This window comes from Protopterus annectens, chromosome 9.part0, assembly GCF_019279795.1.
Source record: "Protopterus annectens isolate FY-2018-M chromosome 9.part0, PAN1.0, whole genome shotgun sequence".
Taxonomy (NCBI): domain Eukaryota; kingdom Metazoa; phylum Chordata; order Ceratodontiformes; family Protopteridae; genus Protopterus; species Protopterus annectens.
Window position 1 is genome coordinate 1,081,399,915 of NC_056743.1, and position 16,279 is coordinate 1,081,416,193.

Here is a 16,279-nt window from a genome sequence, read left to right on the forward strand (position 1 = left end):
ATTAATGACGACTCCTAGTTTGCAATCATCTGTAAATTTAGTCAGCCAGAGACCACTGACACAGGATTTGAATTCTGAGAAGTAAATGCCAAAAAGGAGAGGTCCAAGGACTGATCCCTGAGGGACTCCACTTGTGACTGGCATCTTTGTAGAGGTGGACTCCCCAATTCTAACTTCCTGTATGCTGTCTTGTGAGCCAGTTGGCTATCCACCGGGTGACATACGTGTTTGTACCTAACCTCTTGAGTTTGTCAACAATACCTGAGTGGGGTATTGTGTTAAATGCCTTGGCCAGGTCAAGGAATTCAGTGTGAATGACTTTTCCCTCATCCATTGCTTTGGTGATCTTCTCGAAGAAGTCCACCAGGTTGAGTAGGCATGATCTGCGCTTGATGAAACCAAACTGGGTTGGGTCCAGTGTCTGGAGGTTTACTTTATCTCTATTGATCATCTCCATGTTAATTCTTTCCATGGCTTTTCATATAAGGCTAGTGAGACTTATGGGTCTGTAGTTTGCAGGGTCTGTAGATGGCCCACCTTTGTGAAGAGGGATGACTTTTGCCTTTCTCCATTCATGAGACACGAAGCCTGTTTGGAGGCTACAGCTAAATAGTAATTCCAGAGACGCTCATAGGTCATGTTTCATGCTATTAAGAAGGCATCCTGGGATATTGTCTGGGCCCAGTGATGTAGTGTTCTTGGTCTTAAAAAGAGCATTAAGGACCTGTTCCCTAGTGATAATAGGGGGAGTTATATTTGATGATATTTCCTGAGGGAAGGTTAAGGGGGAGTGAGGGGTAAAGTTAGAGCTGAATTTATCAGCCATGAGGTTTGTTATATCTTCTGGCTCAGTATAGGTGGCTCCATTTACAATGAGCTCAGCACACAATTGTGTATTGCCTTTGAGGTTGCGAACATAGCTAAAAGAATGCTTTGTGGTTATACTTGGCCTGAGAGGCCAAACATACTTCAAATTTGGCTTTGGTAGACTTTATTTGTCCTCTGAGTTGTTTGTTTAGTTTGAGAGTGCTTTTATCCAGCTGGGTGCTGCACCTTCAAATTTTTGCTGTGATTTTCTTCTTCCTGTTATACAGCCGATTGATTTTTTTGATTCCACCAGGGTGGCTTGTTTTTTTGAGTTAGTTCTGTATTTCTTCCTGGTGGGTACAGCTGCCTCTATGCAGCTATTAACATGCTTGTACAGGGTTTCTGTGAACAGTTCTGCATAGGCAGAACTGTTGACAGGGTTTATGGGAGCTTGAAATTTTGCCAGGTTCTCACTTAATAGCAGAAGGTTAGCTTTATATTAGTTCCTGAATATTCCAAGTTTAGCTGGGGATCCAGGTTTTATTTTTACTTCAAAGGAGACCATTTTGTATTCTGAGCTTACCAGGGAAGGCATTATAGTAGGGGGTGTGCAGCAGTCTCCCATACTAGTGAGGACCAGATCCAGTATGGCTGCACCCCTGGTTGGTGCATTGACTATCTGGTCCAGGGAGTTTGTGTTTACAAAATCCAGAAATTTCTGTGCATGCACATTTGGTGTCGTATAGGATTCCCAGTTAATAATGGGGTAATTAAAGTCACCCATGAATATGATATTGGGTTGAATGGTTAGTGTCTCTGATAAGTTTAAAAACATGCTATGGGTTTCCTATGTCATAGAGGGAGACCTATAGCTTGCAAGGAAGTGATATTGGATTTTACCTATGGTGATTTCAACATGGATCAGCTCAGGTGGGTTGTCCTGTTTGACCAGCCTTGAAGTATATTTATTTTTGATGTAAATAGAGACACCTCCACCTTTAGTCCCTGCCTATAAAGTAGCTGGCTTAAATGTGTGGAAGCCATCATAACTTTGCACGTTTGGTGTCCTCTCTGTGGCTTTAAACCATGTCTCAGTGACCACACAGACATCAGCATTCTCTAGGGTAAAGAGAGCTTCTAGGGAATGGAGTGTTTTGTTTAGACTCCTAGCATTGAGCAGTAATACATTTTGATTTGCTATGTCAAAAGTATTATCAGTTTGGCATTCCCTAAAAAAAGGCACTATAGGGGAAGACAATGTTTTAGCTAATATTTGAAAGCCCAGAGGGGAGAGGTGCAGACCATTCCTGGCAAAGCAGCACGGTCTGTTCACCATCTCCTTCCATGCTGACAAATATTGCACCCCCTTAGAATCACACCAGAAACAAAGCCAATTATTATCAATCATCTTTTGTTCATATTGTGGCATCATCCTTGGAGAAGGTAAAATGCTGCTCAATGCTAGGCTCATACCAGCCTGAGACACATATTCCAAGAACTCCATGATGTCTCTCTTCATATAGTCTAGGGAGGTACGTCTCAGGTCATTTACTCCCACATGGACTATGACTGAATCATATTGGTAACTGTGGTCTAGTGACCTGAGTGCATGTGTAAGGTGATGATCCTAGCCCCTGATAAGCAACTTGACCTTAAGTTTCTCCTTACTCAGCCTGGTGAGAGGGACATCAGTGTGTCTCATGATGGAGTCTCCAATGACTAGAATGTTGGATTGTGAGGTGACTTGCCTTATGGGCTTAGAGGTTGAGGCTCCATGAGATGTAGCTGTATATGTTGATGTGGGTGTTGTTTTGAAAGAGCGCATTTGGGGCTGCTGAGGGTATTTGTTATGTGTACTTCATTTAGGAGGTCTTTGTGGTTTAGGAAAATTACATGTAAGTGCCTCAGCATATGCGGGTCTGTATGTCTGCTTTTAATTTTGCATGATGGGTGCAGCATGTGTATTACTGACAACCTTATTGACATTAGGAGTACTTTTATGTGAGAGCTTTGCCTCCAGTGACATTGTATAAATAAATCTCTCACATACCATATCAGTTTGTTTGAGAATTAACTGGTTGTCAGTAAACATGAGGCAATTTCTGCATTGCCTCAGGATGCCCATATTCACCAAGCTGGTGATGGAGACAGTAGGAAAGTTCATATCCATGGCAACAGACCCTTTTTTATTGATTAGACTGTTGGAGTGAGAATATCAATCACTGTCAGGAATATCCAGTTTGCAACTATGTGGACAGTGCCTTTAAATGGTGTTCTGGCTTTCATTGCTTCCCTCTATAGTCAGCTTGTCTCCATGGAAACACAAGTACTAAATGAAGAGTTCTGCAAACCTCTAATCTTCAACTAAATATTTATTTGCCATTTTCATTACATTCATTTATTTATTTATTTTCATTACATTCAGTGTCTTTATTTGCTTGCTCACACAAAACAACTTATTAGATTAAGGGGGTCATTTACAACTGTGGGCAATACAGAGGTGTCAAAATTTTATCACACTGCATGATAGTTCTGGAGAGAGAGAGACAGAGACTCATAAATGAATATGCAGAGTAGTAGAAAGTAAGATAGGAGATGAGCAGTTTGGATTCAGATCATGATGCACAAAAAACGATCCATTGTTTGCAGTGAGACAGACAGTTGAAAAGAAGCTACAGATGAGGAATTATTACAACTGGGCATTCCTAGTTTTGGAGAAAGCATATAACAAAGGGCCAAGCAAACTAATTTGGCCAGTCCTGTGATGGTTTGATGCCCCAGACAGAATTAATGCAGGCTGTGTACACTGACCCAATGACACAAATACGAACAGTGAATGGATTCCTAGAGGAGTTCCCACTGGGCCTGGGTGTGTATCGGGATTTAGTTCTTGAGCCCACTGCTGTTTATACTGGTGATGAACTACATTAGCAGACAGGCCAGAGGGAACAGATCAACAAAGTTCCTGTATGCAAACAATGTGACATTACAGGCAGACTCTGAACATGAACCTCAGCAAATGACAGGGATATGGAATGCAAAACTGAAGGTATCTGGGATGAAACTGAGTACAGATAAGACAGTTACAATGGCAGCAAATGGAGGAAATCAGAAGAAGCAGGAAACTGAGATAGAAATTGGAAATAGTGGAAGAGGTTAACAGCTTCAAGACATTGGGAGGAGTGGTTAAGCATAAGGAAAGTCTGAATGTGGAGGTCAAAGCTAGAATAAGAGGGGCTGCAGCCAACCAGCACAGAGTGTCAGGTGTAGTGCTTGACAGAGGAATGCCAAAAAAGATGAAAAGTAAGGTGTACAAAACAGTGGTGTAATTAGTACTGCTCTATGGTATAGAAACCTGGGCAGAGAAGACAGAACAGTTGAGGAAGTTAGAGGTAATGGAAAAGAAGTGCCTGAGATGGTAGTAGGATGCACATTGTCTGACAGATGAGGAAATTATGGCATTGCAAGCAAATACCCGAGTAGCTCCAAACAAAGAGAAGGTCAAAAAGAACAGATTATGATGGTTTGGGCATATGTACCAGAAAGCAGAAGACAATTTGGTGAAAAAAGATTTGGGACAGACAGGAAAGAGGCAATAGGAAAAAGGGCATCCAGCAAAGATATAGATAGATTGTGTAAGAGAGATCCTGCAACAGTCAGGCTTGATGTTGAAGAAGGTGGGAGAGTGGCACTCAATCGAGAGAGTTGGAGACTATTAAAGCAACACACACATTCCATGTATAAAATGGGGAAAAAGGGGATTAAGGATAATGATGATCCTGATGGTGTTAGTGGTAGCGTTAATTGACTGCAAAGGCAACTGTTTTCCTGTTGTGATCTCTTTTGTTTCAGTATTTTAGATGTTCCTTTATTTGATTGTTCAATATACTGGGTTTGATCATTTGAGAGTCAGTCTTTCAATATTTCAGACAATTGCCATAGTTTCATATATATATATATATATATATATATATATATATAGAGAGAGAGAGAGAGACACACACACACACACACACACACACACACACACACACACACACACACACACACACACACACACACACTGTAAGTGCAGCATGGGGTGCTTCACTCCTGCTTGAGTTAGTAGTAGCTCAGGTGGATGTAAAAGATCTCAAGACACCTACTGAAATGAGTAGAAGTACTGTATTGCTCATAATTTCACTTAACTTATAGTCTTACATAAATAAAAAGTAACTAAATATAAAAAATCCTTTTTCTCATACATATTAAGTATCCCATATTTTCAAAATCCATGATTACATTTTTCTTAAATTGTGTGCTAAATTCCATTTCTTGTTAAAATCTCATTTGTTCTGGCAAGCCATATAATCGACATAATAGCAAACAATTTTTATCAACATTTTCCACATAACTATCACTTTTTCCCCTCATAATAACAATATAGTCCATTCGTCCATTCATCCTCAACCCCATTTTCCCGTTTTTAGACATGGGGTTATGGGTATCACTTTAACAGCGACAATCATCTTGAGTTAAGGTTTACACCACTGGGTGGCTAGCCCTGCCATGGTAGTTCATCTGTATCACTCACTTGCACACTCACTCACACCTATGGCCAATTTAAAGTGTCCATTCCCCCCATTGTATGTCTTTGGAATGTGGGAGGAAACCCACATGACCGCAGGGAGGAGATGCAAACTCCACACAGAAGGCATCCCAGCCAAGAATCAAACCGGAGAACCTCTTGCTGTGAGGTGACAATGCTAACCGTTGCACCACCGTGGCCACTCTATATAACCATGTAGTATCCTATCCATATTAATATTTTCAATACTAATCCCTTACAAAATACCTTCCTTACAAACTTTTTCTCAAAATATTGTCACTGTTTCACGATTTAGCAAAGCATGACTAGTCAACTATTTTTGTTTACAAAACACACACAGTCCTATGGATTGAATTTTACACAACATGCTACCTTTCACTAGAAGTTAATTAATAAATAATCTTCATAAGAATCCCTGATATTATAATGTTTTTCCATCTTCTTTATCTCTTAATAGCCTTAACATATCATTACCCAGATTTCTCTATGGATTAACATAAGATAAATCTTGCATGATTTTTTCATATCAATCTCTTCTATTCATTTCTTTTTTATTCCACTTAATTTGGCATGTAATCTTTTTATTTTCATATTTTTAATTCAGTATTTTTCTCTTCTATTTTTTTATCTTCCCCAAATATGTTTTCCACAAATTATGATATTTAATTTCCACTGCCTCTCTCCCAATATGATCTGCCTTTCCACACTTTGCTCTTAAAAAAACAATATACATTTAATGAAGCTCCAAATACAACAGGGTGTATTAAACCTGTACCACCTTTTCTAGTGGCATTCAAATCAACCCTTTCTTAATAGCATTAATCTTGAGCCTCTCAAAAATATTAAATATGATCTGTAAAACATGTTTTTCAAATTTTTCTAGTGTCATACAGTCTCCTGCCAAATAACTTATTTTACACATAATCACTGAATTAGCCTTTCTTCTTTAATTAGGCATTCATCTTAAATGGAATTTTAAATGCTTTCCATTGTCCTGCTATTTTCTTTAAATTCTGTAATGTCTGTAACCATTGCTCTTTTAAACTGTCTGGATGACAAAACCTTATTCCTAATAAAGAAATGTATTCCTCACTAAATTTTACACCATCATTTTCCATGTTCCCACGCAATACTTTTCTCTTCCTTTTCATTTAACTTTAAACCACCTTTCCTCAATACATATTTTAAACTCCCCAATCCTTCTCTCATTCCTTTTACTTCCTTAGCTATCAGAATAATATCATCTGCATATGTCACTAAAATTATGTTAACTGTTCCTAGCATTATATATTGAAATCTAAACGTCCTTCTATTCACTTCTTCTGCAACAGTATTCATAAAAAAAAGAATAAAATGCGACTTAATGGAGACCCCTGTCTACTTTCATACTCTTGCTCAGCCATCCCGTTTACCATTATTTTTATCTGTGCTACTTTATATGCAATCTTAACCATTTTTGTTTTATCCCATAACTCTTTAATGTGTTCCATAAACAATTATACTCTATTCTGTCAAAAGCTTTACTAATATTTCCAACCATTATTTTAGCCTCTGCACGTCTGTATATAATATCATCTACAATTTCTTTAACAATAAAAATAAATTTCTTACCTTTGTATCTTTAACTCCTTAAGTTCCTGGTAATATAACTTCATTTAATATCTTTTCAAACCTACATTTTATAATTTCCATAAAAATGTTATAGTCAGCATTAATTAAAGTAATTTGCCTCCAATTACTAATATTTTCTTTTATCACCCTTTTCCAAATTAATTATACCTTCACATATTTCATTACTCACAAAAACCCTTGTTTTTACCACTCATTCAGTACTATAAGAAAAATGCTATTTGCCACTCTTCAATCTTTTTATACATATCATAGCCCAACCCATCTAACCCTAAAACCAAATCTTTATTAATGCTTTTAACACATTATCCAATTCCAGCATTAATATAGTTTTTTCTAATAACTCAAATGATTTTACAAAAAATGTTTTAACTTCCCATTTAAAATTTTCAACTTTCTTTCCATTCACCTACATCTTAAACACATAATCCATTTTTCAACAAACAATTCTTGCCTGCCTAATTAATACTTCCCCCTTTTCATAATAACTTTCCTAAATATGGTGACACTTCTTTCTTTTGCTTTAAAAATATCTTTATTTAAATAATAATTCTCTTACTTTTCTTTGAGTTTTCTTATGCAAATACAATTCTTAAAAATAAATCAATAAATTCTCTACCATTTTCTTCCAAAATAATCTATAACTTTCCCTTACTTTATTATAAGAAGTTTTTTCATTTTAGCTTTCAACAGCCTTTAATTCTAACAATACTTCTTTGCATTTTTAAACTCATCCACCATTCTGTAATTGTATTATAAAACTCTGCCATAAGTAATACAATCTTTTCAAAATAACTTACTTGTTTACTTCCATTCCATCCAAAAACTCTCCACTAAATCTTTTTATTCCTTTGTGTTCTACTGTTGATTTTTTTAATTATTTCCAAATGATCTGAAAAACACAAAAATAGCACTCCGCCTTCAATTTCTTTTAAATTCTCTGAAATCAAAAAGTTGTCAGTTTCAGTTTGTATTTGTCCTGTCTTCAAACTCCAGTGCAAAATGTCCCATACTTTTAATGCTCCACAATGCAAAACCTATTTTATAATTTTAATATCATACCCTACTTTTTGTTATTCTTTAAATTAACATTCAAATCTCCCATTATAATAATTTCCACACTAACAACAGCATATTTTCTTTCCTCAAACAAAAGGTGACTTTTCTGTAAACCAGTATAAGTGTACAGTCCTATTATTCTATATACATCTTCCCATCTAATATCTAAAACTGGGATTCTCCCTATCTTAACTATATACATCTAACACTCTAACTGTGCTTCTAGATAAAAAAGTACTCTTTCACTCTTTTCCAGACTCCAAATTCCAAATAACACTTCCCCCATATTTTTTCTACTTGACTTGTAGCTTCTATTCGTAAAAATCATGTATCACATAATATAATAATATCCACATCCAATTTACTACACCAGTCAGTACATCTCCTCTCTTCATTAATAATATTATTGACATTCAAAGATACAACATTAAAGTTACTTTTTGCCTTTTTTAACGATATTTGGTACGTTCTTGAAACTTCTCTTTTAAATTCACATTCTCTCTCTCCTACTGAAAATATAACTCCTAAATTACTATTGCAACTTGAATCACTGACATAAATATCATTTTCCTTCAATTAATACATCAAACTTCTTACTTGTTTCAACATAAACATCCTGTACACTTCTCTGTAAATCATTTTCTTGTACTAATATATCCTCCGTCATTATTCTCTTTTCCGTGCAAATTGTTTTTTTCTTTACCCCCCTTCATTTCCACACAAATATTTTTTTCAATATTATCATTTGTTTCAACATTTTCTTCACAATCCATCCAAAAATGACATTCACCTTTACATCTCGTGCAAATTTGTTTCTACTTCTTAGTCATATGTCCCATTTCCCCACACAGATTACAGCATATTTTATCATATGCTTGAATGACATGGGAAGCATCATCACAGAAAAAACAAGTTTTGTGCTTGCAAGAATATCTTATATCAACCCTAAAGCCATTAACAAACACAACACTAGGTAGATGTCTTATACTATTATTTACAGTTTTTAAAATTACTTCCCCCTCCAAATCACTATTCCATAAATTCCCTTTGACCTTCACTTTTGTAAAAAATTTACATGTTCACATATTTTTTTCAAAATATATTTTTAAATTAGTCTCTTCCACTTTGTCAGTCCTAAATTATAATAAAATATTTTTGGTTAAAGCATTTCTCTGTCCAGAAATAATATAAATGTTCCATGAAAATTGTTTTTTTTTAGTTCATTCAAGTTAATAAACTTTACCATAAGAGTTTTATTTTCAAAAGCTATATTACAAAAAGATTTGTGCCATAAATGAATGAACAAATTAATATTTTGTGCTTTAAATCTCAGTGGCAAGAACATATTGCCCCACACTATTTATATATAATGGGTTTAATGAGTGATGAGTAGAGGAGAACAATGACCTCTTTTTTTCTGGATGAGAAACCTTTTGTGATGAGGTGAGCCACGTAGAAGGATTTTCTGACCACTGTGATGATGTGATTATCAAATGAGAGACTACTGTCTACCTGTGTCCCAAGGTCTCTTATCACACTTCTGGCATTAAGTAGACTACCACTTATGTGGTAGTTCATGGGTACAGATTTTTACCAAAGGTGATGACAATACACTTTTTGGCATTGAGCTTCAGACCATGGCTTTGACACCAGGCATCTGTCTCAGTGAGGCCCTTTTGTAGTATGTCCACATCGTTAGGAGTTTCGATTATGGCTCCTAGTTTGCAGTCATCTGCAAACTTTGTTAGCCAAAGACCTTCTGTGTTAGCCTGTACTTCAGAGAAGTAGATACCAATCAGGAGTGGACCCAGGATTGAACCCTGTGTTACTCCACTTGTCACTGGTCTGAAGTCGGATTTGGAGTCTGCTACTTTCACAGTGTGGGTTCTGTCCATGAGCCAGTTGGAAACCCATCTTGTGACATAGGGATTTATACCTAGTTTAGTGAGCTTATCTATAATTACAGAGTGGGGGGTGGTGTCAAAAGCCTTGGTGAGATCTAGATAAGCTGTGTAAACCACCTTACCCTCATCTATGGCTTTGGTGACTGCTTCAAAGAAGTCAATCAGGTTTAGGAGACATGATCTACTTTTTACAAACCCAAACTGGGCAGGGTCCAGAGTTTGGAGATTACCAATGTCTTTGTTTTTGAGTTCCATGATGATACATTCCATGGCCTTGCAGACCAGGCTCGTCAGGATAATGGGGCGGTAGTTCCCAGGGTCCATCGTGGCTCCCCCTTTGTGGAGTGGGATAACCATCACGGTGCACCATTCAGTGGGCACAAAGCCTGAGGTGAGGCTATGATTGAACATAGTACTTAGGTAGGGTGCCAGTTCATTCTGTAATTCATGTAGAATGCAGCCTGGGATATTGTCAGGTCCCATGGATGCTGTGTTCTTGGCTTTGGAGAGTGTGTTTTTTACCTGTGCAGCCGTGATTACAGGAACTTTGCATTCTTCTGGTATAGAGATGGGCCCTCTAGGGGGTGCGAGGGGGATAAAGTTAGCACTGAACCTATCTGCCAGGATGTTGGTAATATCAGTTGGTTCTGTATATTTAGTGCCATTGTGCTGTAACTCAGAGCAGATTTGAGTGTTGCCATTGAGATTATTGACATAGCTATAGAATGCTTTGTGATTGTCTTTAGAGTTAGTGGCAATTTTGTTTTCGTAACTAGCTTTGGAGGATTTTATGAGGGATCTCAGCTTCTTAATGAGGTTGACCAGGTAGTTCCTCCAGTCATGGGATTTTACTCTTTTTTTGCAACAGTTTCTTTCTTCTGTTGTAGAGTTTGTTTATGGCAGAGGACCACCAGATTGGCTTTCTTTTTCTGGGGGATAGCATCTTGGTTCTATTAGGGACAGCATGATCCATACACTCATGTAAATGCTTATGAAGTGCATTTGTGTAGGATTCAGCAGTTGTATCTCTATTGTCCATCTGCATGGGTGTCATGAAGTTTGCCACTTCTGTCTTAAGAAGTGTGAAGTTGGCTTTGGAGAAGTTTTTTATGGTGGTTTCCCTAATTGGGGGTGGAGGCGGGATGTGAATGTTTAGGGTGATTAGCTTGTGGTCGGATCTGACCAACAAGGAATTGACCTCTGTTGTGGAACACCAGTCGCCCATGTTGGTGATGACCAGGTCTAGGATATTGCTGCCCCTGGTGGGGGTGTGAATAAGTTGATCCAAGGCAATGGAATTTATGAATTCCAGAAAACGTTGAGCAAAAGAGTTGGTACATGAGTAGTTTTCCCAGTTAATGGTGGGGTAGTTGAAATTGCCCATTAGGGTGTTGGGTTGTACCCTAATACTTTCCAGTGTATCAAGAAATGAGGAGTGGGAATCCTGGGGCATGGTGGGGGTTCTGTAGCAAGCTCCACTTTGGATTGCGGTCTTGCCGAGAGTTAGTTGCACTTGGATAATCTCGGATGCATTATGCTGTGCAGCTAGCCTGGAGGTGTGGATATCCTTAATGAATATAGACACGCTTCCACCTTTAGTGCTTTGTTCCAGGTTAGGTGGCCTAAAGGTGTGGTATGAATTTATAGCCTGGTAATGAAGGGGTGCTCTCTGGAGCTTTGAACCAGGTCTCTGTCACTGCACATATGTCTATGTTCTCCATTTTAAGGAGTGCCTCAAGTGAGTGCATTTTGAGGTTTAGACTTATAGCATTGATTAGCATTACCCTCAGATTTTGCATTCTTGTACCTGTTACGGTGGTGAATTTGTCAGTTGAACCTTGCCTAAAAAAGGCACTATAGGGGTGGCAAGAGCCTTAGCCAGTATCCGGAATCCCAAGGGCGACAGGTGCAAGCCATCTCTGGCAAAGCATCATGGCCTGTTGGTCATGTCGTCCCAGGCAGAGAAATACTGGATCCCCTTAGAATGACACCAGAAGCTTAGCCAATTGCTGAAGTCAATCATTTTGTCCTTGTACTGTGGTATCATTCTGGGTGATGGCAGGATGCTTCACAGGGCTAGGGTCATACCTGCCTGGGCTACAAGATCGGAGAGTTCCTCCATGTCTCTTTTCATGTAGTCCAGGGAGGTACGTCTCAGGTCATTCACACCAACATGGACAATGACAGTGTTATATTTGTACTTGTGGAGTGACCTGAGTGCATGTGTTATGTGGTGGATCCTGGCACCTGACGGGCAGCTGACAGTAACTTTCTCCTTGTTTAGCCTGGTGAGTGGAACATCAGTGTGCCTGACTATAGAATCAACTATGACTAGAGTGTTGGGTACGTTGTTATGCCTTATGGGCTGTGGTTGAGTGGCACACTGAGTTTGTGGGCTATGTGTCGTTTGGCTTGTGTTGGGGGTGTGGAGTTTGCATGCATTTCTGCTTTGGAGGTCCCTGATGCTTGAACAGGTTTTTATTGGGAGCCTCCATGAATGTAGGTGTGCATTTTGTGTTTCTATGTGTGTGTTTTGGTGGTGTAGGTTTTGAGGGACTATGTGATGTGTGGTGTGGTGCAAGTGTTTACCTTCTCCTCTTGACTGTCTAGTCTAGTCTTGGGTGAAGAGAGCTTTGCTTCCAGTTTGGCTATATAAGTGCATCTCTCACAGGTTGTGGTGTTGGGTGATAGGAGGAGAGGGTTGTCTGTGTACATGAGGCAATTGCTGCATTCCTCCAAGATGCCCAGATTCATCATGTAGACAGGAGAAATCACTGAGAGCTGACCCTTAGACATGCCTGGATAGGTGCTTATTTATTAAGTACTAAAAACTGCTTTCCTCTAGACAAGTGATGAAAGTTGAGTGCTGTAGTAATTTGCAGCTTATTTGGTGCTTACAAGTTCTGAACAAGTGCCGAGTTCAAAGAAACAGATTTGAGTGCTGAAACTAGAAAACTGGCTAGTTCTAAGAAACAAAATTAAGCTAGAAGGCTTCCCTCCAACATAGAAAGGCTTCGGGGCTCAGAAGCCTACAAACAGTCTGGACCACTTAGAGGAAAAGCAGGAAACGAGCTTAATTTTTTTTTTCTTTCCCAAGTGCTCTCTTTGTACACAGTAGGAGTGCCTGAAATTAGAATATGACCTCACTGCACTCAGTTGAGTGAGCAAATGTGATAGGCCCAGAAGGAGTATCCAAACACAAATTTACAAGAGGGGCTGGCAGTTTCAAAGCCACCATGATTAACAACAAAACAAAACCAGGGAGGGTGGCTGGTCAACTAACTGAAAAAACAGAGTCAAAACTTCCAGTTCAGTTAATATTCAATGCAACACAAATAAATCAATTAAAATGCTGCATTATTTGAAAAAAGTGCAGATAAAAGGTACTTAAATTCTCTTATACGTCCAGTTGAATACAGCTAGATCTTAGCCGGCCAAAGCTCAGGTTTTAAGCAGAAAATATTCCAAAATGTACCACTTAAATAGGCAGTAACAGATAATCAATGAATGAGACTACCCCCAACTGCAATTACAGTCTATGCAGGAATTCTAACAGGCAATAAATCTAGCAAGCACTAACTGAAAAAACAGTGTCAAAACTTCCAGTTCAGTTAATATTCAATGCAACACAAATAAATCAATTAAAATGCTGCATTATTTGAAAAAACTGCAGATAAAAGGTACTTAAATTCTGTAATACGTCCAGTTGAATACAGCTAGATCTTAGCCGGCCAAAGCTCAGGTTTTAAGCAGAAAATATTCCAAAATGTACCACTTAAATAGGCAGTAACAGAATATCAATGAATGAGACTACCCCCGACTGCAATTCTGTCTATGCAGGAATTCTAACAGGCAATAAAATCTAGCAAGCACTAACTGACAGAACATTCAAAACTTCCAGTTCAGTTGATATTCAATGCAGCACAAATAAATCAATTAAAATGCTGTATTATTTGAAAAAAATGCAGACAAAAGGTACTTAAATTTTCTTATCCGTCCAGTTGAATATATCTAGATCTTAGCCAGCTAAAGCTCAGGTTTTAAGCAGAAAATATTTCAAAATGTATCACTTAAATGGGCAGTAACAGAATATCAATGAATGAGACTACCCCCAACTGCAATTACTGTCTATGCAGGAATTCTAACAGGCAATAAAGTCTAGCAAGCACTAACTGAAAAAACAGTCAAACTTCCAGTTCAGTTGATATTCAATGCAGCACAAATAAATCAATTAAAATGCTGTATTATTTGAAAAAAGTGCAGATAAATGGTACTTAAATTCTCTTATACGTCCAGTTGAATACAGCTAGATCTTAGCCGGCCAAAGCTCAGGTTTTAAGCAGAAAATATTTCAAAATGTACCACTTAAATAGGCAGCAACAGAATATCAATGAATGAGACTACTCCCAACTGCAATTACTGTCTATGCAGGAATTCTAACAAGCAATAAAATCTACCAAGCACTAACTGAAAAAACAGAGTCAAAACTTCCAGTTCAGTTAATATTCAATGCAAAACAAATAAATCAATTAAAATGTTGTATTATTTGAAAAAAGTGCAGATAAAAGGTACTTAAATTCTCTTATACGTCCAGTTGAATACAGCTAGATCTTAGCTGGCCAAATTCAGGTTTTAAGCTGTTTTGTAGTATTGGCTCCAAAACTTAGAGGATTTGTAGAGTCAGCATGAGTATGTATAGTCCACATAATATATAAATGTGTTTTTGTGTGCTTGTTTGTACCTGGAGGCCAAAACCCATGAATCTGTCACTGCACAACCCATTCTTATGCTACCCACCACATTTATGATCTAATCTTAACCACCTCATTATTAGGAATGAATTCTGTTTGCAGGCCTTCTCCCTCTCAATTATTTTACAACCTGACTTCTAGAACCTGACTGATAGGAAACATCTTATTCTGTTACATGTATAGTACCTCTCTGTCTGTTTCCATTGATGTCACTTGTGCAGATGTATGAATGCTGTTACCTGGAGCTAAGCAATACATCTTCCATTTCGCATCAACCTAGCCTGAGGCTTTAGTGTCATGTAGGTGTTTACAACTTATTGATTTTTCAAAAGAAAAAATCTGCTAGTGCATCAGTAGCAGGTTATGCGTCTTTCCTTAGAAAGTGTGTTAAAACACCCATAACTGTAATTTTACAAAATGGACATTGATTATAACCCCATAGTGTACCTATCTGTTCTGGCACATATCACAAGAATCATTGCATCTGATGTGTAATCCAGATAGCTACTAGGGTAACCCATCACCTGGAGCATACCTCAAAAATATTCCACTGACCTGATGTATTCTCCAGTTGCTGCTATTATTGGATATAAACTAATATATCATTTAGGAAGTGTAGTTACAGGTAGATGTTTTTTTTTTTCTTGCATTACATTTTTATCCACTACTGTAAAATATTAATGCAGTGCCTCCTGAATTTCAGCCTTTGGTAACTAGCATTGTTTTCTACAGGATTATGAAAGCATACTTGAAATATTAGAAGACTCATGGGACCAAGATCCTGAGGCCCGACTAATGGCACCAAGCACAGAGTGGAGGTTTCAGAGACTTCTAGGAACATGCCAGCTGTACGGGTCAACTTCTACAGCACAGCAGTAAAAACTTTATTGAGAACAATAAGCACAGTAAATATGAATATAAGGAGTTTACTTTTCAGGGATAAAGGATTGCTATTGCCTTCTTCCGTACTACAAAAGTTACATATCTCTTATAATGCATCTAGCTCAACAAACTCAGGACTATACAGTAAATGTTGTCAATCTCACAGCTGTAATTTTTTTTTCATTTTCTGTTATATTCAGACTCAAACAAGGTTATGTTTAGATTTTCCATTATATTGTCAACATTAGATGTTCTTTGTGTTTCACTGTTGCAGTCATCACACTTGGGTTATCCTGCCAGGAGTAGCCCTCAGGCAGCCTGAATACCAGAGGCTTAGTATTTCTGCGTCGGTTGCTGTCACTCCAGGACTGACGTCAGGTCATCAGTGGTATAAAATCAGGCAGCCAACACCATTACATCAGTCTTTCTTGCTGAGGAGCCCCAAGCAGAAGCAGTTCCCACGAGAACCGGTCGGCCGCTACCTGAGTTTTCATTTCCGAATTGAAGTTGAAGTCTTCTAAAGCTAAGTACCCCGTTGGGGATCCTTTTTTCTTGCTCTAACTGACAGAAAAAGTTAACAATTGTCTCACTTGTGGAAAGCAAATACCACACCGAGACTTTCATTCTTACTGTGTCACTTGTTTAGGCCCAGACCATGA

General features: G+C 38.1%; 1 protein-coding gene across 1 annotated transcript in view; it reads left to right on the top strand.

Annotated features, from left to right (window-relative positions):
- Window positions 1-15,909, top strand: part of AMHR2 (anti-Mullerian hormone receptor type 2) — a 744,441-nt gene extending 728,532 nt beyond the window's left edge. Inside the window, exon 11 of the mRNA XM_044082197.1 lies at window positions 15,471-15,909. Within this exon, the coding sequence (XP_043938132.1) occupies window positions 15,471-15,617 (147 nt within the window). The 3' untranslated portion in view covers window positions 15,618-15,909. The remainder of the gene's footprint in view (window positions 1-15,470) is intronic.
- The last annotated feature ends 370 nt before the right edge of the window (window positions 15,910-16,279 follow it).